This window comes from Mauremys mutica, chromosome 1 (genome assembly GCF_020497125.1).
Source record: "Mauremys mutica isolate MM-2020 ecotype Southern chromosome 1, ASM2049712v1, whole genome shotgun sequence".
Lineage (NCBI taxonomy): Eukaryota > Metazoa > Chordata > Testudines > Geoemydidae > Mauremys > Mauremys mutica.
In genome coordinates this window covers 95,856,241-95,880,633 of record NC_059072.1, presented here as the reverse complement: position 1 = coordinate 95,880,633, position 24,393 = coordinate 95,856,241, and the positions used below count along the sequence as shown (strand labels likewise).

At 49.7% G+C, this 24,393-nt stretch overlaps 1 protein-coding gene across 1 annotated transcript; it reads right to left on the bottom strand.

Annotated features, from left to right (window-relative positions):
• Window positions 1–8,270: 8,270 nt before the first annotated feature.
• IFT27 (intraflagellar transport 27) lies at window positions 8,271–22,544 on the bottom strand. The gene is made up of 8 exons (XM_044997952.1): window positions 22,318–22,544; window positions 20,785–20,919; window positions 12,651–12,730; window positions 11,276–11,335; window positions 9,957–10,016; window positions 9,191–9,308; window positions 8,747–8,856; window positions 8,271–8,558 (listed from the first exon to the last, which is right to left on the bottom strand). The coding sequence occupies exons 2-8, from the start codon at window positions 20,816–20,818 to the stop codon at window positions 8,460–8,462; spliced, it is 561 nt and encodes a 186-aa protein (XP_044853887.1). The 5' UTR covers window positions 20,819–20,919; window positions 22,318–22,544; the 3' UTR covers window positions 8,271–8,459.
• Window positions 22,545–24,393: the final 1,849 nt, after the last annotated feature.

Sequence of the window (24,393 nt, the reverse complement as noted above, 5' to 3'; positions counted from 1 at the left end):
ATTTGCCTGTCTCTCCCTCCTTCACAGCTCTCTCTCTCTTCCTCCTCCAGCCAGTCCTTCTCTTTCCCACACGCAGTGCATCTGTCTGTCTCTCCCTCCATCAGTTAATTTCTCTTCCTCGCTCCCACACACTGCCCAGCTGTCTGTCCCTCCTTCACATGGTTCATCTCTCTCACCCTCACACACACACACCGGCCCATCTCTGTCTCTCTCTCCCACCTCCACACAGTCCATCTCCCTGTGTCTCCTACACACCCAGGCCCACGCTCTCTCTCTTCCCTACTGAGAGGAGGCAGCGGCAAAGAATTTGCTGCTGACCGCTGCATTGCTAGGAGGCAAACACATGGCTGGCCTTGTGCAGGCCAGTTTCCGCCTGAGTGCCCCAAGTCACATATCCCCAGCATCATCTCCAGCACTGAGAAAACAGATGGTATAATAAACGAGTTCAGTCTGATGGGGGGGGGCAAAGGGGTGCTTGCCTGGGACACCCCCCTCCCCCAGACAGATACACACCAAGCTCAGGCACTGTCCTGATACCAGCCCAGTCTCCTGCCAGACTATAGAGCCAACCAATGCTTGAGCTCTGCGCGGGGCCCCAGGTGGACAGTGGCAGGCGTGCATGCCAAGGGATCGGATTTGAAGTGCTTCTTCCAGGCTGTGGCTTTAGACTCCAGAAAGGTGGGTGTTAGGTAGGGCCCAGGCAGCTCCAAGGAGATAGGTGGGTGCAGGAGGTGCAGCATGGGGGTGCAGGGCACAGGCAGCACACCAAAGGTATGTAGGGACAGCCTCAGCAGCACAAAGGTGGGTTGGAGTTATGGGCAATGCTATAGATGTTGGGAGGCCGCTAGAGGCTGAGGCATAGATAACTGCCTGATGTCCAGCAGATTCCTCTTCAGCCACGTGCTCTGCCCCGTCTCTTCTCCAAGCCCCTGTCACTTCTGTTTAGCAGCGTCTCCTATCTCGGTGAATAGTAAAAGCCACACCACTACGCAGACTCAGGTGACAGGGTCGTCAGCAGTAGCAGTGATGCAATCCTTGCCCAAGAGAAACATCCTGAGGCTTTCAGTGGGTGGGCAGGCCACAGTGGATGGGAAGGGTTTATTTATTCCTCCAAGTTTAGGGGCTTTCCGGTGAGTCATAGCACCACTCTTTCATCCCCAGCCTTCTATCCCACTCAGCTCCATGCTCATTGCCACAGTTCTCCCCCTGACCCCAAGCACCTCCACACAGATCTGAGTCCAACCATTATGCTGGCCACAGTCCCCTGAATTCCACAGGTACCCAGCCCCAAGATCCCCACACCAACCCATGGCCAACCTTGTTTCAGCCCACACTCCTCCACACTACCACCCACACATTTTCCCCAAGTCCAGCAGAGTCACACTGACCCCAGCCTGAGTATCTTCATGCGAACATCAGCTGCGAAACCCACCATCTCGACACCTCAAGGCTATCTCCTCCAGATCCCATGTTCTGACATCCCCATCAGCTGGCTTTGAGCCTGATGCCTTCCAAAAGGCCCTTAAGCCCCATTAGTCCCAGTTACAAAATGCTCAGGTTGAAACCCCACCTCCACAAAAACAAACCCTAGCAACTCTGCACCAAGTCCACATGAAACTGATGAAATACAAAAAGAGCAGTCAGTGATGCTTCGCTTAGACTTAAAAGACCAAACAACTGAAGCACGCACAATAAAATAGGTCTTTCACATGAAGAGCTGGGTGAATTATTTATGGCAAGTAATTTGCTCATTTAATTTAGCCATTTTTTCTGTTCACAGAATGTCCATGTGTAGATTGCAATTTTCTTGAATTTGTCAATATTTGTTGTTGTGTTCTTTTGCTGTATGACTTGATCGTGAACAGTCTTTGCTGTGAGTATGCAACACAAAATTCAGGATGTCTGGGTTAGTTGTGATTGGTGACGAGTCATGTGTTTTTGTTTCTGCCCTCTGAATGGGTGAACGTAACTTCTATATTCAGGTTGCTGGGGCAAATAATTCACACATCAATTTACAATTTGTTTTATGCAAGTGTTTGCACGACTGGATCGCTGAAATCTTTGGGGAAAGCAAAATACAATAGGGCTGCAGATGTGGCCAGAGATAACTGATGTTTTAATTCACACAAATATTTGTGGAAAATATTTGTAGATATCGGCCCAGCTCTATTCAGAGGCCTTACATACTGTGACAATAATTTCAATCCACCTCTCCAACACAGCTACACTGACTCTCACCACAGTGTCCTCAGTCCCTACCGGTGTACACTTTCCAGCTCCAGGTCCCCAGGCCCCAGCATCCTATCCTCTATGCTTTGCTCCCTGATCCCGGTACCACTGTCTGTAGCTCCAACTTCCCCATGTTGACCCTACTCTTGTTATCGGAGACCCACATTGTTGGCCTTGATACGACTCAGGCCCACACCCTTGAGACTACATCCATCACCTCAGCCTCACATCACCACCACAGTCCCAACACCTCCACGCTGACCCTTGCATGGCCACCCCTTGCTCTGACTCTGGCACCGACCATCTTGAGCCCAACCTGTCACTACCATATCCTTTGCAGCTATGACATCCCCACACAGACCCTGTTCCAGACATACCAATCTTGAGCGTACCCTTGTTGAGCCTGACTCCAACATCAAAACCCGAAGCTGGAGTATTGGTCCCCTGTCATGTTTCCTGAAGCTCTCCCTCTTGCCAGGACAGAGATTGGTCATTCCTTCTTCCATTCTATTCTCCACAGTAAACTCCATGAACTGGGCCAAATATTGGTCTTTCCCCATGTATCTCTTTCCACTCAATTCCTCCGGTACCCTCAGTGAGGTGGGAAAGAGATTCACTCCTTCCTGAATATTCTCTTTCCCCTTTGCTCATGCAATTCCCCTGGTTGTCTGACACACAGAAGTTGATATCTCCTCTGCCCACTACCCCTTGCTCCTTCAGTGCCCCTTACTGGCTGGGACAGGCATTGGGTATTTTTCCAGTACTCATGCAGAGTGATTACAGGCTCCACATTTCTCCAGCTGATGCATGTATGGCTGGAGGGAACCTCATCAAACTGACCCCATCCCCGACCCCAGCCTGACATGCAAGGTCTGTCACATTTCCCCTATAAACATTGCCAGATTTGGATTTGATCTCAGAGACCAGGGAAAAGAGCAAATCCAGGCTTCACTGACAAACAACTCCAGGGGAGGAGTTATGTGAGGCTGTGACAGAAGAATGAGAGAAACTCCCCCAAGGGGGGGAAAAAAATAACTCCAAGTCAGAATGAGAAGAGCCAGTGTCTGTGAACGTTACATTGCAGCAACCCCCGCAGAGCCAGGACTAAGCTGCCAGCGCTTAGCCAGGGGCCATCCTGCCAGGGGAGTACACCTTGGACGGAGCAACACCCTTGGACTTTCAGAGCAGCCTGGCTGGGAATAGGGACTCGATGACCCGCTCAAGAGCATTTCTTGGAAAGGACTGGGAAACCTTAACTGCGACTGAGCAGCTTCCCCCCATACCTCCCTTGTTTTTCTGGGTCAAGAACCATGAGCCAGTGGCCAAGAGGACAAGATTCGCAAGGCAAGATGACAACAGTAGGAGGAAACAACATTCTAACTGTGGAGGGAAGATGGGCTAGGGTGACCAGATGTCCCGATTTTATAGGGACAGTCCCGATTTTTGGGTCTTTTCCTTATATAGGCTCCTATTACCTCCCATCCCCTGTCCTGATTTTTCACACTTGCTGTCTGGTCACCCTAAGATGGGCCCTCAGGGTAAAGGGGAGGATGGGCCTGTGAACACAGCCCTCTAACAGCTCCTCCTCAGCCCTCCACCTCAGTTCTGAAAGTTCTGGCACTCCCTAAATACAAAACAGCACAGCCCCAAGACCCTGTACCTGGTGAGCCTGGAGCGCAGTCCACCAGATGGAAAAAACTACTTGATAAGAACAGGCATAGTTGACAGCTGTCCATTAAGGTAAGGAATCAGATATCCGCTCAGGTTGTTGGAGAGGCGACTGACAATGCAGGGGGAGCCGAGTTCCCAGGACTGACAGTGGGAAGAATGGAAATGTCTCTCTGCTGCCAGCAGGGGACTCATCACAGTGGAGGTCCAAGCACAGAGGGACAGGATGGCAACTGGAAGCAGTTCCCACCTGAATGTTTTAGGTGTGGTGCCGAAAGCAGAGCCCTCAGCCTTTAGCAAAAGACAAAGTCAAAACTGCACAGAGAATAGAAATGAAGTGTTTCCCCCTGTTGTCAGCACCTGCATCAGGCTCGGGGTTTCTCTTGAGAGGCAGTTCCTAATTGGGATGGATTATACATTTCTTGCTGGAGCCTGCCCAGCACCCACTTTTATATTTTACAGCTTAACCCCTTTTGTACTCCCCAAACGCAGTACCTTCTCCCTTTCCCTATTCCTTTCAACCTTAACAACTTTGTGCCTTCTGCCATTCTTGTCTATAGGGTCAATCCTGCCCAAGATATGAATTGTACAAAGGAACCTTAGCCAAAGGAGTCAATGGACATAACAGACCAAATCCATCCCTTGATGTCAGTGAAATTATACTAGGATGAATTTGGGCCAAATAGTATATTAATCTATCATCATTTAGCTACAAGATGTCCTTTCTGAATGTTTGAGACCCTCAGATTAATTAACGTCTTGAAGAATCTGTTCTGACCTCCCTGTCTCAGGGTGTTCAACCATTTATTACAGAGCAGCAGGGACTGTTCCATTGTTGAACTTGAAGGCAAACTTCTCATTGTAAGCTCAGTTTTTAAATTCCCACTAGCTTCTGCAAGAGAAGCTGATTTTACATGCTGCAGCTTATTCCAGGGTAGAATGTTTCTGGGAAGTGTGGTGAAAAATCAGGAGTTTCAACATTTTTAAATTTTACTGGAAGCTCCCTTTTGAAAATGTGTGCAACCATTTTCGGCTCATCTCTCCAAAATGATTTGGTCTAAAAACTCCAGATTTGTTTTTTTCTTTCATTAACCTTGCTGAGAAGAGATGCCACTTGGTTTTCTGGGACAGTTAGTGGGGCAATGACAAAGACAGATAACATAAACAACCTGCAATATTTCACACTAAAGTGAGCAGTGAAAGAGCTAACGAGGTGCTCAGTGAAACAGGGTTATGAAAATGAGCCACTGGAAAGCTGATAGGGGAGCTTGGAGAAGAAAAAGAAGTGCTTGCTCAGCCATGCAAGCAAATAGGAAAAAGGAGACTGAAGGATTATTTACTGTTGAAAGGAACTTGGAATGTTCAGGACTATTTGATTTTTATGTTGAAGAATTTCTAGCTGTCCTGGTTTGGCTGGGACTGTCCTGGGTTTTAAAAATCCACCCTGGGAATTAAGAGTCCTGCACAGTTGGAGGAAACGGTAGAGTTGCAGGGAGACAGCAAGGTTTCTTGCTCAGCAGACAGCCTCTCTGCCGCCCTGCTCACTGCTCTCCCCTCTGAATGCAAGCCACGGAGCTGCGACAGGAGCAGAGAACAAAACCCATGGGGAAGAGGTGATGGCAGGTCAATCCTTCAAAAGGAGGAATGTAAGTTTGACTGTGATCACAGAAGGCACGGGGAACCCAATATGGGCCCTAGACTCTTGCCTCACACATCCCATGCACCCAGCTGCTCCAGGCTCCCCCTCAGCCCACCTAGCTACCCCAAGCTCCCTCATGCACAGACATACTGAGCATCCACAGCCTCCCTGCCACAACAAACCCTCAAGCCACCAAACTCTCAGGCACCCCTTCTCCACGCCACTACCAACCTCCCCAGCTAGGCCACGTTTACACTAGGAAAGCAAGCTGACATTTTAAAATACTAGAGCAGACAGGATAGAATGTCTTTGAAATGCATTAGCTGAATATAATCAAACCAAAGTTCCTCCAGCTAACATTTTAAAAGACATTAAATCATGTCTACATTAGTGCTCAAAATGTGTGTTGAAACAGGTTAGCCACCATGTTTTAAACACAACCTGTTTTCTTACTCTAGGCCTGGCCTGTGGGAAGAGGAAAAGGGGCAGCAGATGAATCTCTATAGCTAGCTAGTTAGACCACACATTTTCACTCTCAGGCAATACATCTTTCCCTGAATGGGATGCATTTTTCTTCACTAACCCATAGGAAGCAGCTACCTTATAAATCACCAATCAGCACGGTAAACATTCTTCTAATTAGATTCTCCAGCTTTTGCTTTCATTCAGTGACAAACATTCACCCATCTCCATTTTACAGCCTGTTTATTAAGAGCTATTTGCGGTGTTGTTGTAGTCGTGTTGGTCCCAGGATATTAGCGAGACAAGGTGGGTGAGGTAATATCTTTTATTGGACCAACTTGTGTTGGTGAGAGAGACAAACTTTTGAGCTTACACAGAGCTCTTCTTCAGTCATTAAGAGCTATGGCAGGCTTTTCCTGGGGCAGATAGAAAAGCGTTCCCAGATAAAAATCACATGGGTTTCCCCTTATTTCCCATCCCCAAGGTATTAATCCTCCATAGATCATGCCACAGGTGGCAAAGACCCACTTGGAAAAATATTTCAAATGTGAAAAGATCCATCATGTAACAGAAGCACATTACTAGTAAAACTGTAGGAGAAGCCATCGAATCACAGTGAGCCTTTAGTGCTAAAGTTCTTTGACTAACTCAACACAGTATTAAAAATAATTACATCTTATTCACAGCAGCTGGAGGTGGCTGGCTCCTGCCTCCACATCTCCTACTTAGATGTATTACATCCAACTCACTAAGAGCAGAGATTCCTGGAAAGCTTGTCTCAGAGAAATGACTCAGTGTACACCCCAGAAAAATCAGCACCCCTTAGCCAAGGGAAGATGTTGTGACCTTGGAAGCAGACAAGAATCTCTGCAATTGTCCCTCTTCTGGAATAAAAGAGCTACATCCTATCTTGAACTGCACAGATGTTTTGCCTAACTGCAGTGCATCTCCTTGCACTGGACATCTGAAAGTGTTCTCACACATGCTACACCAGTATTAGATTAGGACAAGAATTCTACCTAGAGATGTTGCCCCTCCCCATACCGAACCTCAACAAGTCCCTCTGCTAACTCAATAGTTTAGAGCCAGGTGGCCTCTTTCTCCTTCTGTGTCCTGTATGCACTAGTGATACCAGAACCAAGTGATCAGCTAGGAAATGTGAGAATGGATGGTGAAAACTGAACAATAAAATGAGATTCTTATTTGACCAAGAGACTGGAAAACTGGACCTAGCGAGGAGTTGTCACTACTGAATTTACTCAGCAACACCCCCCACATCCCAAATACACAAAACAAAGGCAAGCTGGGGGGGGGGGGGAGGGAGAAGACCAAGGGGAGAGAAAGCAGGAGAAATTATCTATTTGAAATCCTGAGGATCCCTCCTCGGGATAAAGGGCCGGCCCTAGTGGGGTGCAAGGTCCAGGGAAGAAGTGATGGATTCGTCTCTTCTGGGACCCACCATTCTGGCCAATCTCACCAGCCCGCGGGGCCTCCCAAAGTGCGGGGCCTGGAGCAGTTGCCCCAGTTCGCCCTATCCAAGGGATGGCTCTGATCAGGGAGGTGGCGAAGGAAGATAGGAGCACAATTCTTGCTCGCTACAACACAGTGGCATCTTCTTGGGCACGTTTGTGACCTGGGACCAGCAGAGGGCACTGCATTACCAAGTTATGAGAGGTACAGAGGAAAAGCTCCTGGCAGCCAGACAGCTTCTAACAGGGAGAGAAAATGAGCCAAGTCAGAGTAAGAACTGGACTCTGAGAAGTCAGAAACATAGATTAGGGTCACAAATTACATCAGCAGTGCAGAGGGCTCCAAGCTGATGAACCTGGGAACATCACGTAAGCCAAGCCCCAATCTGTAGGCACATCTCAGAACCATTCCTGAGTCAAGAAGAATACCTGCAGATGCCACAATTGCTGGGCACATCTCAACAGGCTCTGGGTCTAAAGTCTATTCCAGCCCTGCTAGTGAATGTGCTTTCCACGTGTAAGGCCCTCCGCAGTCTTACCTCCTTCAGATATATGTCAGTGCTGGGCTGTCCAACGTGAGAAATGTCCCATTAGCCTCCCTACGCCATCCCCATCTCAACAACCCCACCAAATCATCTGACCCTTGTTTCTATCAGGAAAGCCATTCTGACAAAGGATGGGGCAATCTCAAAGCAGAAGGCTGACAATTTCCATTCTGTAGCCCCCAAATATCCAACAGATTTTCATGGAGAAGAAAATTAAGTCAGGAGACATGAAAGAAACACCAGATGTCAACCTCAGAATGGCTTCCTTTCCCCATATTTATTTCCGGTTTAATCTGAATGGTCAGGAAACGGTCACAAGGGGGGAAAAAAATAATCTCATCTCTCACTTTCTCTCCATCTTCCAGTCTGCGGGATTTTAGGCATCAGGGTGTTTCCGAACTAAAAGAAACCCCACAGGGACTAAGCAAGTTGCTATACCCAAGGCCCTCACACTAGTGAATGAAAGGTTTCCACCTTCTCTCTGTACAGTCGATGGAATGAGTTTGCCAGTATGTGGAAAGGGTCTTCGACGTTCTCCATCTCCTTCTGTAAAGAGAGAAGAGAGGATGTGAAAAACGGATGGAGGAAGCATTGAACTATTTCTACTCTTAACTGCTCGATAAAAAAAAACCCACATTTATACTGGGAGTGGATTAAATGATAAAGGATTGTAACAGAGCCCCCAAAAGAGAATTCGCCCACTTCCACATATGGAGAAGAGAGAAGACACTCACCACTGATGTCTCACAGTATTGCAGGCCATGGATCTCAGCCCACTCCTTTGCCCGTTTCTGCTCCACAACTCGTCGACCAATCAGGTCTGTTTTATTCCCCACTAAAACACCTACAAAAAATGTGAAACAAAGGAAAAGAAAAAAGAAATGCTGAATTGTTAACTACCAGAAAACCTGGTGGGTGAGTTAGAAAATAGGGGAGGAAAAAAATTGGATTGCTAGACTATGGCTGCTTAAAGAAGGTGCTAGAAAGGACAGCAAGGAAATCACCTGGAATATGCACAGAATATGCACTTCCCTGGTCTGTCTTACTAACAGACTGGGTGAGTTGGAGGAAGCCATGCTTGGCTTGGATTTAAGATAATTCTTTATGCCACATCTCAATGGGAAGAGACGCTGCCACAAAACATGAGAATGGGTGCGAAGAATCTCACCATCTCCTACCTGGAAGGTGCATTCCAAGTGTTTGTGCCCTCAGCTTCTCCAGCCACTTGGCACAGTTGTTGAAAGACTGTTCATTGGTGACATCATACACAATACACAGGGCATTGGGCTGCTCCCACTGTACATCAAGAGGGAGATATTGTCAGCTCTAATGAAAGTGATGTGGCCAATCGTCAATACATCCCCAGAGAAGAAGTATCTGTACGGAAATACATTCCAGGACAAAAATAAAAGGAGTCTGATATAATGGGACCTCATGCTCAATTAGCTGATCCTATGCATAAAAATTAGATGATACAATGGAAAGGTCTCTAATGTAGGGGGGGCCAGGGACACACTTGCTGAGTATGAAAAGTCAAAGGCAGTTCTATGTCCCATCAGAAGGCAGAGTCTCTGTGGAACAGAAAGATCAGGCTGAAGGCAAAAATCTGATACACTAGAATTGGCAAAATGGAAGTTCCTCTAAAAACGCCCATAAAAAACCAAACACATCTACACAGTTATCTCAGTTTAGTATTGCCATTTCTTTTTAAGAGCCAAAGGAGCTTCCTCTGGGATCCCACCTCCCTTCCTTTGGAACAGATTCCCTACAGTATTGTTCCAAGTTTCAGAAAGTAAAGGAACAGGGGTCATAGGTAACCAAGAGGAGTTTCTCCCACTTCCACTCAGGCCAAGGCTTGCTACATCTGCCAGACGGGGTACTTCCGATCCTTTTCACAGCAAAAGCACCTCTTTAGGAACAAGAAGACTATTACATGATACTTGCCAGTTTCTCCATCAGCTCAGAAAATAGTTCTTTGCCTGCTGAGTCAAAAAGGAAGAGTTCCTGAAAGCAGAAAGAAGGTTTTTGCATGGAAGACTATGAAAAGGATCTGGGGGTTATAGTGGATCACAAACAGAATATGAGTGAGCAGTGTGATGCAGTTGAAAAAAAAAGGCTAATATCACTCTGGGGTGTATTAACAGGAATACTGTTTGTAAGACATAGGAAGTAGCTATCCCACTCTACTCGGTACAGTGAGGCCTCAGCTGGAGTATTGTGTCCAGAGAAGAGCAACAAAGATAACAACTGGTTTAGAAAACCTGACTATGAAGAAAGGTTAAAGAAACTGGGCATGTTTAGTCTTGAGAAAAGAAGACTGAGGGAGGACCTGATAACGGTCTTCCAATATATTAAGGGCTGTTATAAAGCGGATGGTGATCAATTGTTCTCCATGTCCACTGAACGTAGGACAAGAAGCAATGGGCTTAATCTGCAGCAAAGGAGATTTAGGTTAGATATTAAGAAAAACTTGCTTACCTACCCTTGTAGTTAGAAGTAGAACAAGCTTCCAAAGGAGGCTGTAGAATCCTCAACATTGGAGGTTTTTAAGAACAGATTGGACCAACGCCTGTCAGTGATGGTCTAGACTCTAGATTAATGTGGTCCTGCCATAGCACAGAGAATTAACTTGATGACCTCTTGAGGTCCCTTCCAGTCCTACATTTCTATGATTCTATGTGTGGAAAGGTTTGGGAGGTATACACTAGAAGCTGTCACACTTGCTTCTTGTACAACCACAGCAACATAGCCTCATGCCTCAGTGGCTAAGCTCACAGCCTCCACAGTGCACCTAGCCCAGAGGGCAAGTGCAAAGCAGTAGCTGGATTTCCTGCATAAACAGTGAAAAGGTCTACTCCGCAGTGCACCAGGCCTGGTCTCCACTCCGAGCACCAACTAGATCTGTAGCAGTCTGGATAGGGCCCAGTCTCTGCTGTTATAGGGAATTGGAATTATACATGGGTATCCTACATGGCAGTGCAGGGCCCTAACTGGATTGGTGACAGCTTCAGTTTAAGAAGTCATGTTGCAGTTCAATATGTAAACATGTATGTTTTAAAAATAAGTTATCACTAGAAAAGTCAGCTATTGTGCATAATTATTTTAATTCCTTATGTGAGCACATGATCAGTGTATCATGTTTCCAACTAAACCTCTGGTGAGTCCATCCAAGAGACTGAGACATATCAGACATCCACGTAATAGATGGACTTTGTGCTCTAAAGAGCTCCTTCTGTCCCTGTTTGTGACACAGTAGGGCTCACCACACTATCACTTGTCTCTGGAACAGATACAGTCTTCACCAACAGTTCCACGCCCGTTGTCTGTCAAGCAGAACCAGGAAAACATTGATCAGCAGGGATTGTAGAGGCCTGTCCACTTACACACTATGTTCTAGGGTGCAGCAATCATCTTAGATCACCAGAATACCATCAAACTGAGTCTGTGGAGAACCAACTTCACAATAACACTTCCTAAAGTCCTAATGCCAAACTTTCTTACGTGTTGTATGCAGTATTTTTGTAGTTGTGTTGGTCCCAGATATTAGACAGACAGGGTGGGTGAGGTAATATCTTCTATTGCACCAACTTCTGGTGGTGAGACAAACAAAGTCTTGAGCTTATACAGAGCTCTTCTTCAGGACCTTGTCTCTCTAAACTTTCTTACAATCAAAGATACTGTTAACCCCTAGAGACTTGCTCACATGGGGAAAGGCGATGGAGAAGAACTAGCCTCTGGAGATTTGCTCACATACCGGGATATTAGTTGACAACTTCAGATCTAGAGCTGGATCAATACTCACTGGTTCCTCTCTGCTTGGCTGCACTAAAACATCCCCCTGAATCCTCTGCACTGACCATGTGATCCTTCACAGGTGCTTTGCTGCAGCTGGCACATAGGATTCTGGGGTCCTCTTTTTATGCCTCTTCCACTTTCTCTCCCTCTCCCCAAGACACTTTCCCTTTTTGCCTCTTCTATTTCTGTTCTCCAGTTTTCCTTTTGGTCTTTATTTCAATGTGTAACACGTGTGACAGGACTTATTTTTCATCCTGCTTCTGTACACCTATCACCATTAATTTTTTATATGGAAGGGCTGCAAACTGCATCCTCTTCCTCTTGGAATGGTTTCTTTAGATTTCAATAGCTTGGGGCCATTGAGCATATTTTTGTGTTTGTATAGTGAAGAGCATACATTCCACACTCAGATATTCTACTTGGAGTAAGACGCTTCCTCCTGCAGCAAACCATTTTCCCTTGGAGCTCCCTGAAAATAGGAAATTGTCTAAGACCTCACTAGCTTGTGAAAATTCTGATACAGAAGGAAACTATCGTAATTAGTTTACTCTGTGTTAAACTTTGAAGCCAACTCCCTAGGTATATGGAAATCTACTATGATGCTAGTCAGCTTCTCTTTACAGCCTGGTGTCTAAGTATTTTGAAAGAAAACTCTACTAGACATCCCCTTTAATGCATCAGTGTAAAGGTCTGTCAATAGCTAAAACCAGCCCTCAATAATTCATCCTGCTTGGAGTTTCCTATTCCTCATTCATGGAGTTTTAGAGAAATCACTCAATGGCAGACTGAGCCTGGTGTCCTCCCTCAATCCCTGTCCTGGATGTATCATCCCACAAAGCTTACCAGTGTGTAGTTTTTCTGGAAATGAGCTCCATCATTGCAGAACATCTGGGCCAGGGCACTCTTCCCTACTGCTGAGTCACCTGCATGACCAAAGCGCTTTGTTTAGTTTTGGATGGACAATCTCATTTCCCCTCCCCTCAATCCTGTTCCCACCAAATCCCCAAAAGAGCTTTTTGTTACCTTCATTTGCAATTGTACTCATACCAGTCACTACAGGCAAGAAAGCCAGAAAAATCAATAGGACAATTGTCCAAGGCCAGGTCTACACTGGAGTGTGTGTGTGTGTGGGGGGCAGGAATCGATCTAAAATATGCAACTTCAGCTACGAGAATAGTGTAGCTGAAGTTGACGCATCTTAGATCGACTTAGAATCACTTACTTCACGTCCTGGCAGCGCGGGATTGATGGTCACCGCTCCCCCGTCGACTCTGCTTCCGCTTCTCGCCCTGGTGGAGTTCCAGAGTCAACAGGGAGCGCGTTTGGGGATCGATTTATCGTGTCTAGATGAGATGTGATACATCGATCCCCGACAGATCGATCACTACCTGCCGATTCAGCGGGTAGCGTAGACATACCTTAAGTGGTGAAATGACTGTTGCTATTGCATGGGCAGAGCTGGCTTTAGGTGTCTACAATATCCACGGCTGAGAGGTCCCTAAACATCAGGGCAGACTTGCCATTTGTTCTGAAATTCACAGGTCAGCCCTGTATCCTTTCTAGCATGGACAATTAAAGATTCCCAAACCTACTCAGGCATACCTCAATGTGAAGACAAAAAACTGTGGAATAGGAGGGGAGAAGGGGCTGTGATAGGAGACCTTCCTCTCTCAAGATTACATATCTTCCAAAATCCAAATGTGTTTGTGGGATGATCAGGTCATTCATGCTACTGGAGAATTGCAAGAGGGTGGCAGTGTTCTCCTATGAACCCTTCCACATTTAGCAGGTGTTGCCCCTGCTGGGAGATGCTAAGCAACTCCTGCTGCAGGTGGCTTGTTAGCTCCATCCTGGACATAAGGGAAGTGAGTGTCACTCTCTAGAGCAAAAAGGCCTGCTGATTCATACCCATAAAAGCCAGGTGCAAGGACAGTAGGGAGATGGCTTGTGCTGCTCCTATTTTGGGGATGCCAGGTACTGGTTTGGCCCCCAAGTGTAGGCTACCCCCCAGGGCTGCCCTAATTTAGGCTCCTGCTGCAATAGTTCCTATAGGCCATAGCAGTGGCACAGAATTGCTGGATTTTAAGAATGCACAGGCTACTCCCTGGAATACTCTCTACAACAGGACCTCCTGTGAAGCTGGCATAGAGCTGTCCTGATGTTCCCACAGGATATACTCATACTTTCCACCTCCTTTGTGCTGGCCTACCCAAGGCAAAGGGTCTAAAGGTCTAGGATGAACAGTTCATACAGAGGGATTCTAGGAAGCAACCATGCTTGGAATTAATATTTTGTGTTGAGTTACTTTGTTAATAAAGCTGAATCCAGGAAGGGGGTAAGTTTTGACCTTACCATAGTGTGTACACACTATGTTTTGAGGCAGAGTGGGAAAACTATATCTGGAGCAGTAGAGTATTCTGGGTAGTGACACTTACTCACAGAATCATAGGGCAAATTTAACCCTGCAGTAAATATATTTAATACTAGTAGCTGAAAGCCTATGCTATTGCATGGGTATACTTCGTAGTCATGTGTGTAAAAAAGCTGAAAATGGAGCTCTTGTTTCATGAGCTCTGTTGCAATGAGCAAGTGTGCTATTTGTACATGTTCCTAAAGTTTGTGCTCACACCTGCTCCACCTCCTCGTTACCCCAAGTAGCTGTTATTCCCATCTTCTCTGATTAGCTGTCACATTCGGACTGCCACAGAATCTTTGGACTCCAACTTTCCACCTGGTTTTCACAGGGACCAGTGCTGACTGAACCTGGTGATATTCTGAACAAGAGCTCTCAACCATGCTTGCAGCTGTTTCCTTTGCTTCACACTGAAGTCTAGAATGTCTGCTGAGTCAGAGTCGCAATCTTGAAATCCTATTACTGTAGATAGATAGCTGTGCCTGCTTATACTAGGGCTGAATTGGGCCCACAAATTAAGATGGAAATGCCCTGTTAGGTCATGGAGTTCACTTCACAACAACTTCTTAAGAAGGCAGTACATGAACCAATACAGTTTGGGAACTGCTGATCTAGTTCAACCTTGACCAATTCAGGATTGTTCCCTACAGTATGTTCTCTAGTGCTTTGACGGTCTATTGCAGGCCTGCACAACATACATGCGGCCCGCAGAGCCTCACTATGCGGCCCGCGAGGGGATTCTAAATCCCCCGCACATGGAGCTCTGCGGGCAGCCCAGAGCCCTTTGAATCCCGGCTGCGCCAGGAAGCAAAGAGCTGTGGGCTGCCGGCAACCGCGGGGAGCCCTTTGAATCTCAGCCGCGGCTGGGAGTCAGAGGGCTTTGGGCTGTCGGCAGCGGCGAGGAGCCCAGAGCCCTTTAAATCCCAGCTGCGGACGGGAATCAAAAGGGTCTGGGCTGCTGGCAGCGGCGGGGAGCGCAGAGCCCTTTAAATCCCAGCCGCGGCCGGGGAATCAAAAGGCTCTGGGTTGCCCGCAGTGGCGGGGAGCCCAGAGCCCTTTAAATCTCAGCTGGAGCCGGGAGTCAGAGGGCTCTGGGCTGCCCGCAGAGATTCCCAGCCGCTGCTGGGATTTAAAGGGCTCAGGGCTCCCCGCGGCTGCCGGCAGCCCAGAGCGGTTTGAATCCCGGAACGTGGCCGCTGTTTGCCCCCTCCCCAGACCTCTGCCCCAACTGCCCCCCAGGACCCCACCCCCTATCTAAATGCTGCTGCTCCTTGTCCCCCGATTGCTCCCTCCCAAGACCCCTGCTCCAACTGCCCCTTGGGACCCCAGCCCCTATCTAAGCCTCCCTTCTCCTTGTCCCCAACTGCCCCCTCCTGAGACCCCCCCCAACTTTCCCCCAGGACCCCACCCCCTACCTGTCCCCTGATAAACCCCTGGGACTCCCATGCCTATCCTACTGCTGCCTGTCCCCTGACTGCCCCCCTGAACCTCTGCCCCATCCAACCACCCCTGCTCCCTGTCCCTAGACTGCCCCCTGGAACTCCCTACCCCTTCTCCAACCTCCAGCCCCCTTACCGTGCCACTCAGACCAGCGTGTCTGGCTCCATGCAGCTCCAGACACATTGCTGCCATGCTCCCCCATGGAGCCCACAGCCCCTCCTCCCCCCAGCACCTGCCTTCCAGATTTGAACACCTCAAAATTCAGGAGTGCTCAAGCTCAGTTTGGGCAGCTGTTACTTCATTTCTCCCAAATCAAATATACTGATCCACTGTAACTTGCTGTAGAAAAAGCAGGATAAAATTGAGCAAGAAATGCTTATTAGCACTGGAATTGCTATTTTCAACAGCCATTGCCTTTTTGTTTGTTTAAGGAAGACAGTGATATTGCATTGGCAAATTCCCCATAGAAAGAAAGAGTGGAACAAAAGAATAATAAAGGCACCTCAACTTTTCCTCATTTATGGAGGACAGTCTTATAATATGCATCCAGATATCCTCCAATCACACAAGCTGAAAATTGTTCCACTTTACTGCAGCTCTGTAACCATATGGGAACCAATCCTGTCTGTGTTTTGTGCACATCCAAAATTCCTGCTGAATGACCTGCCCTGGGAGCGTTACCAGTGACCCAGGGCTGGGGAGGCAGGAGGTTTGTGGTGGGGGGGGCACTGGTGGGGGGGAGCCCAGGGCTGGGGCAGCAGCAGGGTGGAGGGAGGGCACTGGTGGGGAGGAAAGGTGGAAGCCCAGCGCTGGGGCGGCAGGGGGTGTGGGTCAGTGGGGGGAGAGCCCAGGATTGGGGCAGCAGGAGGGTACAGGGGGGAGCCCAGGGCTGGGACGGGGGGCAGCCAAGTTTTTTTTTGCTTGGGGCAGCAAAACACCTAGAGCCGACCCTGCCGGGTTCCCCCAGCCACCGGAGCCCCGAGCCCTTTAATTTGATCCTGAGGGCTCCCAGCCACCTCTTCAGCTGGGAGCCCCCGGTTGATTTAAAATAAAGTATCACCTCCCCACCCCCAACCTTCCTTTTTGGCCCACAGCTGTTTTGGTGGGGCGGCGCTGGGGAAGGAGGGTTTGTTTCTGCAGGGCTGGACGGCCCTGGGGCGGGGTGTTTCTGCGGGGCTGGGAGGTTTCGGCCCTCGGCTGTTTTCTTTGGAGGAATGTGGCCCTCGCCGCTTTACGAGTTGTGTGGGCCTGGTCTATTGTTTCCCTGGGGAGGCTACTGCATAGTTTAATAGACCATTACCCCCATGTTTCATGACATGATGCTTCTTCCCACCCTGTCCCAAACTGCAGAAAGTTCTTTTGTTTCCACCTCTCAGTGCAAATTCTTATCTAATTTGGTGTCTTATTTCAGACTGATTGCCCCATTAGTGAGACAAGGTAGGTGAGATAATAGCTTTTATTGTACCAGCTTCTGATGGTGAGAGACAAGCTTTCCATCTTACACAGAAGTCTTCTTCAGGACCTGAAGAAAAGCTCAGTATATGCGCCAAAGCTTGTCTCTTTCACCCTGGGCTCAGCTGACACAATTCTTAGGAAAAATTAAGCCTGAATTTAATGCAACTGGAAAAGTAAACTATGTACATTGATTTGTTGCTCTGCCCTTTGAGTACTAATTCTATTTCATGTATTGAAACAGGATTATAGGATCGTTTAGCAGCAGTGTTGGGAAAATAAATTGTTTTGTGAGGGTACAAAAGGAACAGAAGCTGGTCCAATAAGATATTACCTCACTCATCTTGTCTCGCTAATATCCTGAGACCAACAACAACACTGCATGCCCGCCACAGGTTGGCCCTGGCAGAAGTCATCAGAGTCGGAGACCTCCTGGACTACAACCGGGGAGACTGGCTGGATCCCCTGATGCTCGCTCAGCACATGGGGCCCTCCAGGCCTCATACTCTCCAGCGCATACTTCAGGAGGTGACGGCTGCTTTGCTGCCTGCTGCTCGGGCCTTCCTCGACCGGGTCCTGTGAGAGGGCATGCCCCGCCCCGCCCACCCTCCACCCCAGGCCCTTAGGATCTTTTTATCAGGCATCTGCCCCTTTACCATGAGCTGGCTGCATGGACTTGCAACCGGTTTGTTTCCAGACCACGCCAAGGAAACATTTATACATGTGCATGCTCCACACCCTTCATTTCCTCACCCTTATGTCCCGCCCCGACACAAAGTGGCAGGACCTCCTGCCACCTTTCAAGGGTGAGGCACCCCGGGGGGCCAGCCTATACTCTACCCTGGTCCCAAGGCCTGCTGGGGATATCAGTTGGCGGCTCCTTCACGGGGCCGTGAGCACGGGTGTGTATTTGGCGCAGTTTACCCCTGTCCCGGACATCTGCCCCTTCTGCGGTGTGAGGAAGACCCTGGCGCATGTTTACTTGGAGTGTGCCAGGTTGCAGCACCTATTCCGACTCCTCATAAATATTTTGTTACATTTCTGGCTGCACTTTTCCCCTCACCTCCTTATCTATGCACTCCCCATCCGTGGCCCCACAAAGCCACAGGACCTCCTGATCAACCTCCTCCTGACCCTGGCTAAAAAGGCCATCTATAAAACCAGGGAGAGGAGGTTGGCCTATGGAGACTGCTGTGACTGTGGGGCCTATTTCCGATCCTCTGTCCATTCACGCATCCAGGCAGAGTTCCTCCGGGCGGCGTCCACTGGCTCCACTGACGCCTTTGAGGAGTGGTGGGCGCTGTCCGGGGTTCTCTGCTTAGTGTTCCTGTCAGGTTGCCTTTGTTTGACTCTTTGACCACACTTCTGTCCCTGTTATTTCATTAGTTTCCCCTGGAATCACTTGGTTTCCAGGTCCTGTGGATCCTCCCCTTAGGCTAGGGGGAGGTCCTTTAGCAGTGGGCGGGCTCTGCCTGCCCACTTCCTGGATCCCAGTAGGATCAGTGACATTCTTCTCTTCCTTTGCTCCATTCTTTCCCCTCACTCCAATCCATCATTATATTTTTTTATTACAGTAATTTAACATTCCCTGCCTTTTTCCATTAGTTTGGTCCTGTCTTCCCACCATTGCTCCCTGTGCTATTCCTAATGTTACTAATTCCACTGCCCTCCAGTACCTTCCCTATTGCTCTAAAGAATAATAATAATAATAATAAAAAATAATAAATCAAATACTGTTTACCACCTTATTTAAATACACTCCCTTCACCCTGTCTAACTACTGCCCTATCCTTAACCTTCCCCTTTTCTCAGCAATTAGCTCACAACAATATTCTTGACTGTAAATCTTCCCAGGAAATAAAGGAATCATTGTACATCGTATAGTTAACAATGAACACTCTTTTTCTCTTCTTCTTCTCCTTGACCTCTGTGCAACTCTCAGCAATGTGAGCCACTCTCTCCTCTGGATGAGTAGGTACATGTGAGTTTTTTGTTCCCTCCTCTGATGTTTATGCTCCCACCTAATTTGTGTTTTCTCCCCCTTTAATTTGTTGTGGCTCCTCTTCTGTGTTAAGACCCTTCCCCTTTGGAGTTTCCTGAAGCCAGCAGGGAAGTAAGACTCTTTCATTTTACCTAGCCCCTCTCATAATGGGTATAAATTGGGGGATTATGGGGCGGGGTGTTGCCCCTCCCCCCCAAACTGCAAGCATCAGCAGGCATGGAATTTGCTCCCCATACACAACCTTGTTGGCCTGGCTAGAGCTGCCCCCCCACCAAATAGAAGTGAAACAACACCTATGCCTTTCAGTCATCTTATCTCTACATTTGATGTCTTGCTTCTATTATGCTTGATAGCATTCAACTGTACATACATCTTAACATTCCACAGCCTGTCATGGCCAAACAAACTTGCAGCTTCACCTCAGCTTCTTTCAGGTTAACTTGTGCTTCTCTTGAGCAAGAGCAGCCTCCTCGGACACATTTGCCTTTCTTTTACGTTCAACTTGACTAATACCATACTTTTTTTCTTGTTTGAAATCATGGAATCATCCTTATTCCCAACATAATTTTTATTTTCAGCAATAATGGGAATGCTCCTGCTTATTTCATGAAGCTGGTCTTGGCTCCCTGCTCCGCTTCTCTTGCCCTTCCTGTCACATCATCTTTCCATTGTTGTGAAGAGAGCTTTCTCTTTGATCCCGCATCTTCCCCCCCTCCCCCACTGGCTCTCCATCATATTTCATCTGAAAACATCCTCATCCTCATCTGTACCTCTTAGTTCGTTACCCACTGCTTTTTATAGACTGTAGTTAAATACAGTTGTTACTGAAGTACAGTTGGTATGAAGGCTGCTGTACAAAATGAAGCAGTGTTGTTGAGGCATTCTGATCTAGTGTACAAGGCACTGGACAGGGATTCAGGAACCTGGGATCTGTTCACTGCTCTACTAGTGACCTGGCATGTGACCTTGGGCAAATCACTTCCCCTCTCTGCACCCCATTTCACCTTATGCCTTGTCTATTTAGACAGCAAGTTGTTTGGGCCAGGGACTATCTCCATTTGCATGCATGGCACCTAGTGCAATGCAGCCCTGATCTCACCTAATGGGCACTTGGGCTGCTACCATAATATAAATAACAGCTAACACCAACAACATGGCGAAAGATCAGTGTAGGCTTGGCAAGACAGTCAATTGACTGGTCAAATAACATCAACTCACTGGTCCGCTGACCAGCTAGCATTTGGCCACTGTCAACTACTGCAGCAGGAGGTGGTGGTCTATCTTTTTTATTTGAGTGCTTGGGCAATTTTTTCCTTGCATTGTTATTTTAACTCTGAACTCAGCTGAGTAACTTCATTTTTGTGAGTAGGTCTGTATGTAGGGCTCCTGGAGATCGCAGAGTCTTGCTGTCTTTCATTACCGTTCTCATAAATCAGTGTTTTAAAACATTGGACCATTTTGGCCATTACTCGACCCAAAATAATGGGTCAGCTGAGGGGTTAGGTGGAATGGCCAACCCCAGATGGACTCCAGCCATGCTTAATTTGTAATGAAAGAGGTGTTGTGGCTCAAGCAATTATTTTACATTTATGACTGATGTAGCAAACCCAGCGGTGCCGGGGCTCAATCCCGGCACAAATTAAGCACTGGACTACAGATGACAAGCTCACCTGTCAGGATGCACTTTGCAGCTAGTTTCACCATGCTCCGTGCTGCCACAAGGGGAACAGGGGACTGTTCCCGGGGGGTCACAGCGATGATGACTTGAGCCCTGCCTCAGGTGAGGGACCCCAGGGTGCTGGAGCCTGTGGGGGAAAAGAGCCTTAAACAATCACCAAAGGACAGAGCAGGGGCGAGTCAGCAGGTGGGACTTGAAAGCCCCAGCTGGGGGGGCAGCGGGCCCTAATGGGGCAGAGGGGTGCAGAGGAGGGAAGGCAGGTCTTGAGGGGGCAGGCTCTGAGGGGAGTGGGGTGCAGAGGAGGAAGGTGGGATCCAAGGGGAGGGGGTGGAGAGGGGGAAGGCAGGTCCCTGGGGGGGGTGCAGAGGGGGAGGGCGGGCTCCATAGGGAGTGAGGTGCAGAGGGGGGTGGAGAGGGGGAGGGCAGGCTCTGAAAGGGAGGGGGTGCAGAGGGGGAGGGGGCTGGCTCTGAGGGGAGTGGGGTGCAGAGTGGGAGGCAGGTCCCTGGTGGGTGTGGGGGGCAGGGTGGGCTCGGAAGGGGAAGGGGTTGGGGGGATCCGAGGTGCGGGGGGGGGTGCAGAGGGGGAGGCAGGTCCCTGGGGGGTGCGGGCTCGGAAGGGGAAGGGGTTGGGGGGATCCGAGGGGAATGGGGTGCAGGGAGGGAGGCAGGTCCCTAGGGGTGCAGGGGGAAGGGCGGGCAGGCTCCGAGGGGAGCGGGGTGCAGGGGGGGTGCAGAGGAGGAGGCAGGTCCCTGAGGGGTGCGGGGGAAGGGCGGGCTCGGAAGGGGAAGGGGTTGGGGGGATCCGAGGTGCGGGGGGGGTGCAGAGGGGGAGGCAGGTCCCTGGGGGGTGCGGGCTCGGAAGGGGAAGGGGTTGGGGGGATCCGAGGGGAATGGGGTGTAGGGAGGGAGGCAGGTCCCTAGGGGTGCAGGGGGAAGGGCGGGCAGGCTCCGAGGGGAGCGGGGAGCAGGGGGGGTGCAGAGGGGGAGGCAGGTCCCTGAGGGGTGCGGGGGGAAGGGCGGGCTCGGAAGGGGAAGGAGTTGGGGAGGCGGGATCCGAGGGGAGTGGGGTGCAGGGGGAAGGGCGGGCTCGGAAGGGGAAGGGGTTGGGGGGATCCGAGGGGAATGGGGTGCAGGGAGGGAGGCAGGTCCCTAGGGGTGCAGGGGGAAGGGCGGGCAGGCTCCGAGGGGAGTGGGGGGGGTGCAGAGGGGGAGGCAGGTCCCTGAGGGGTGCGGGGGGAAGGGCGGGCTCGGAAGGGGAAGGGGTTGGGGAGGCGGGATCCGAGGGGAGCGGGGTGCAGGGGGGGGTGCAGAGGTGGAGGCAGGTCCCTGGGGGCTGCGGGGGGAAGGGCGGGCACGGAAGGGGAAGGGGTTGGGGGGGATCCGAGGGGAGCGGGGTGCAGGGGGGGGTGCAGAGGGGGAGGCAGGTCCCTGAGGGGTGCGGGGGGAAGGGCGGGCTCGGAAGGGGAAGGAGTTGGGGAGGCGGGATCCGAGGGGAGTGGGGTGCAGGGGGGGAGCGCGGCCCCACCGGCTATTCGAACTCGGGCAGCGCCGCAGGCTCCGCAGCCCCGTCCTCCCACCGGCGCTTCCCTAGCAACGCTCCCTCCTCGCTCAGCCACCGCCCTCCTTGGGGGCGGCCCCCTTCTGTGACACGCGATTGGCTGGTGGTGCTGTCCATCCGCCGGCCTCTCGGCCCGCTATTGACGCCTTTCCATGGGGCTCCACCTTTTGGGAACTCGGCGTCCTCAATACTCTGAGGCCATTGGTTCAGGAATATAGTTGTCATTGGGTATGGGTCTGTCAATCAAAGTAAATGCCCCGCCCATTGCAAGGGAAAAGCGGCCTGAGGCAGGCGATGAAGTCATTAACGCTGCAGTTCTGGCTGTGTGCGCGTGCGCTCAAGCTGTTTCTACCCAGCAACTAATTACATTTACTGGACCCTCTTTTTGATTGGACAGACCACGGCGGCCCGTACTAACTAGGCGGAATTATTCTATAGGGAGGGTTAGGGAAAAGCGCGACACCCGGGAAGATACGGACTAGCAGTACTCGCCAAAATGAGGCGCAACTTCCTGGCAGCGTTCTGGGGGAAAAAAACTACTTTAACTGCCTACGCCCTTCGGTACATAATGGGCTCTTCCACGCAGCTCGTTCCCTCAACGCTGGGTTAGCTGAGTTAATCGCGCATGCGCACGAGCCTCTTCCCTCTAACTCGGCCCCCTCCGGCCTTTGTTCCCCGCGCCAGGGGCTGCGCGTGCTCTCCCAGGGTTCTTCAGCCGGCTCTCGGCCTCGTGTGGGGAGTGCAGCCCCGCGGGGGCAGGCAGGCAGGCCTGTGCCTGCGGTGACAGCCAGCCCCAGGGGGGAAAGCGGAGAAGCGTGTGATTATATTGCTCACCCTGGTTGGCTTCCTGCCCGCCCACCCCTGCACCCTCCAGTTCATGCCCTCCCACCGCTTTCACTGCCTGCCTAGCCAGTCTGTCTCTGTTTGTTGTCAGCTGGCCTGGCTTCCACTCCCTCACTCACCTGCCTCCGTCTCCTCCCACCCGTGTGGTGTTGCCCCTCACTGGCTTTGTGATGGTAAAAATTTAAAAACCAGATGATGATCATGTAGCCATATGATAAGTCTCTTTCCATTCCACTGGTATTTTGTGAGGCTATTAAACGCCAGCTATGAAAGTTATGTATTTTAAAATCAGCAGGTCTGCATAACTTGCATCCAAGAGTTTTAAAAACTGGCTGAGGAGCCCGCTTGACTGTTAATACTGATTTTCAATAAGTTTGGAAACACTGGGAAGTTCCAGAAGACTGGAAGGAAGCTAATGTTGTGCCAATATTTAAAAAAGATAAACAAGTTGTCCCAGGTTATGAAGAACTCCTTTAATGAAGCCAGGGAGGATCAGTAATGATGTCCGTGAGATTTATTGATCATGTCTATAGTGCAGTAGAATCCACCCAGCATTCATTGAAGCCTTGTATTGTCAATGGTAGTTTAAGACCTATGTGGGCCCTATGATCCAAGCAGGTGCTCATGCCTGTGTTTGCTGTTAGCTGTCCATAGTCTTCTCCTGAGTACAGCAGAGCACTAATAACTGCTCCCTGCTCTGCAGCCTTCTATCTCCCTCTTTCTCTTCCTGAACATGTGGAGGAGAAAGAGAAAAGGAGCCCAAGGAAAAAAAACAAGTGGGGGAAGTGAGGATTCCCACACCCTCCCATTAGTCAACAAGGAGGCTGGTTGGATTGAGTCCCCATACAGCAGCTGGGGAGAAGTAGAGCCCACCTTTGCCCCCATTTCCTTCTTACTTTCTTTCTGTCTTTTCTCCACCTATTAGGCAGGTATGGGGAGTGGTAGGCCCCCTCTTGAAAAATGAAAGAGGGAAAGAACACCCCACCTAGCAGCTATAAGAGGCTCTGTTATCTGCAGTCATATAACTCCTCAGCTCCTGTTTTGACATCAGGTAGGAAGACGTGAGTAACTAAGAGAGTTGGGACTGGCAATAGTCATGTCAACAGATAGCCTGTGCTCTGCCTGTGGAGCAGGAGGTGGGCCACACTTTGTCAGGCAGGCTGCAGAAAACATGGATGATGGGACTGCAGGTGAGTAGGA

Coding starts and splice junctions, on each gene's coding strand:
- IFT27 (XM_044997952.1), bottom strand. CDS start 20,818: ATGGTGAAACTAGCTGCAAAGTGCATCCTGACAG. Junction 12,731..20,784: donor TGCAAAGTGCATCCTGACAG/GTGAGCTTGTCA, acceptor TTGGTCATGCAG/GTGACTCAGCAGTAGGGAAG. Junction 8,857..9,190: donor ACTTGGAATGCACCTTCCAG/GTAGGAGATGGT, acceptor CATTTTTTGTAG/GTGTTTTAGTGGGGAATAAA.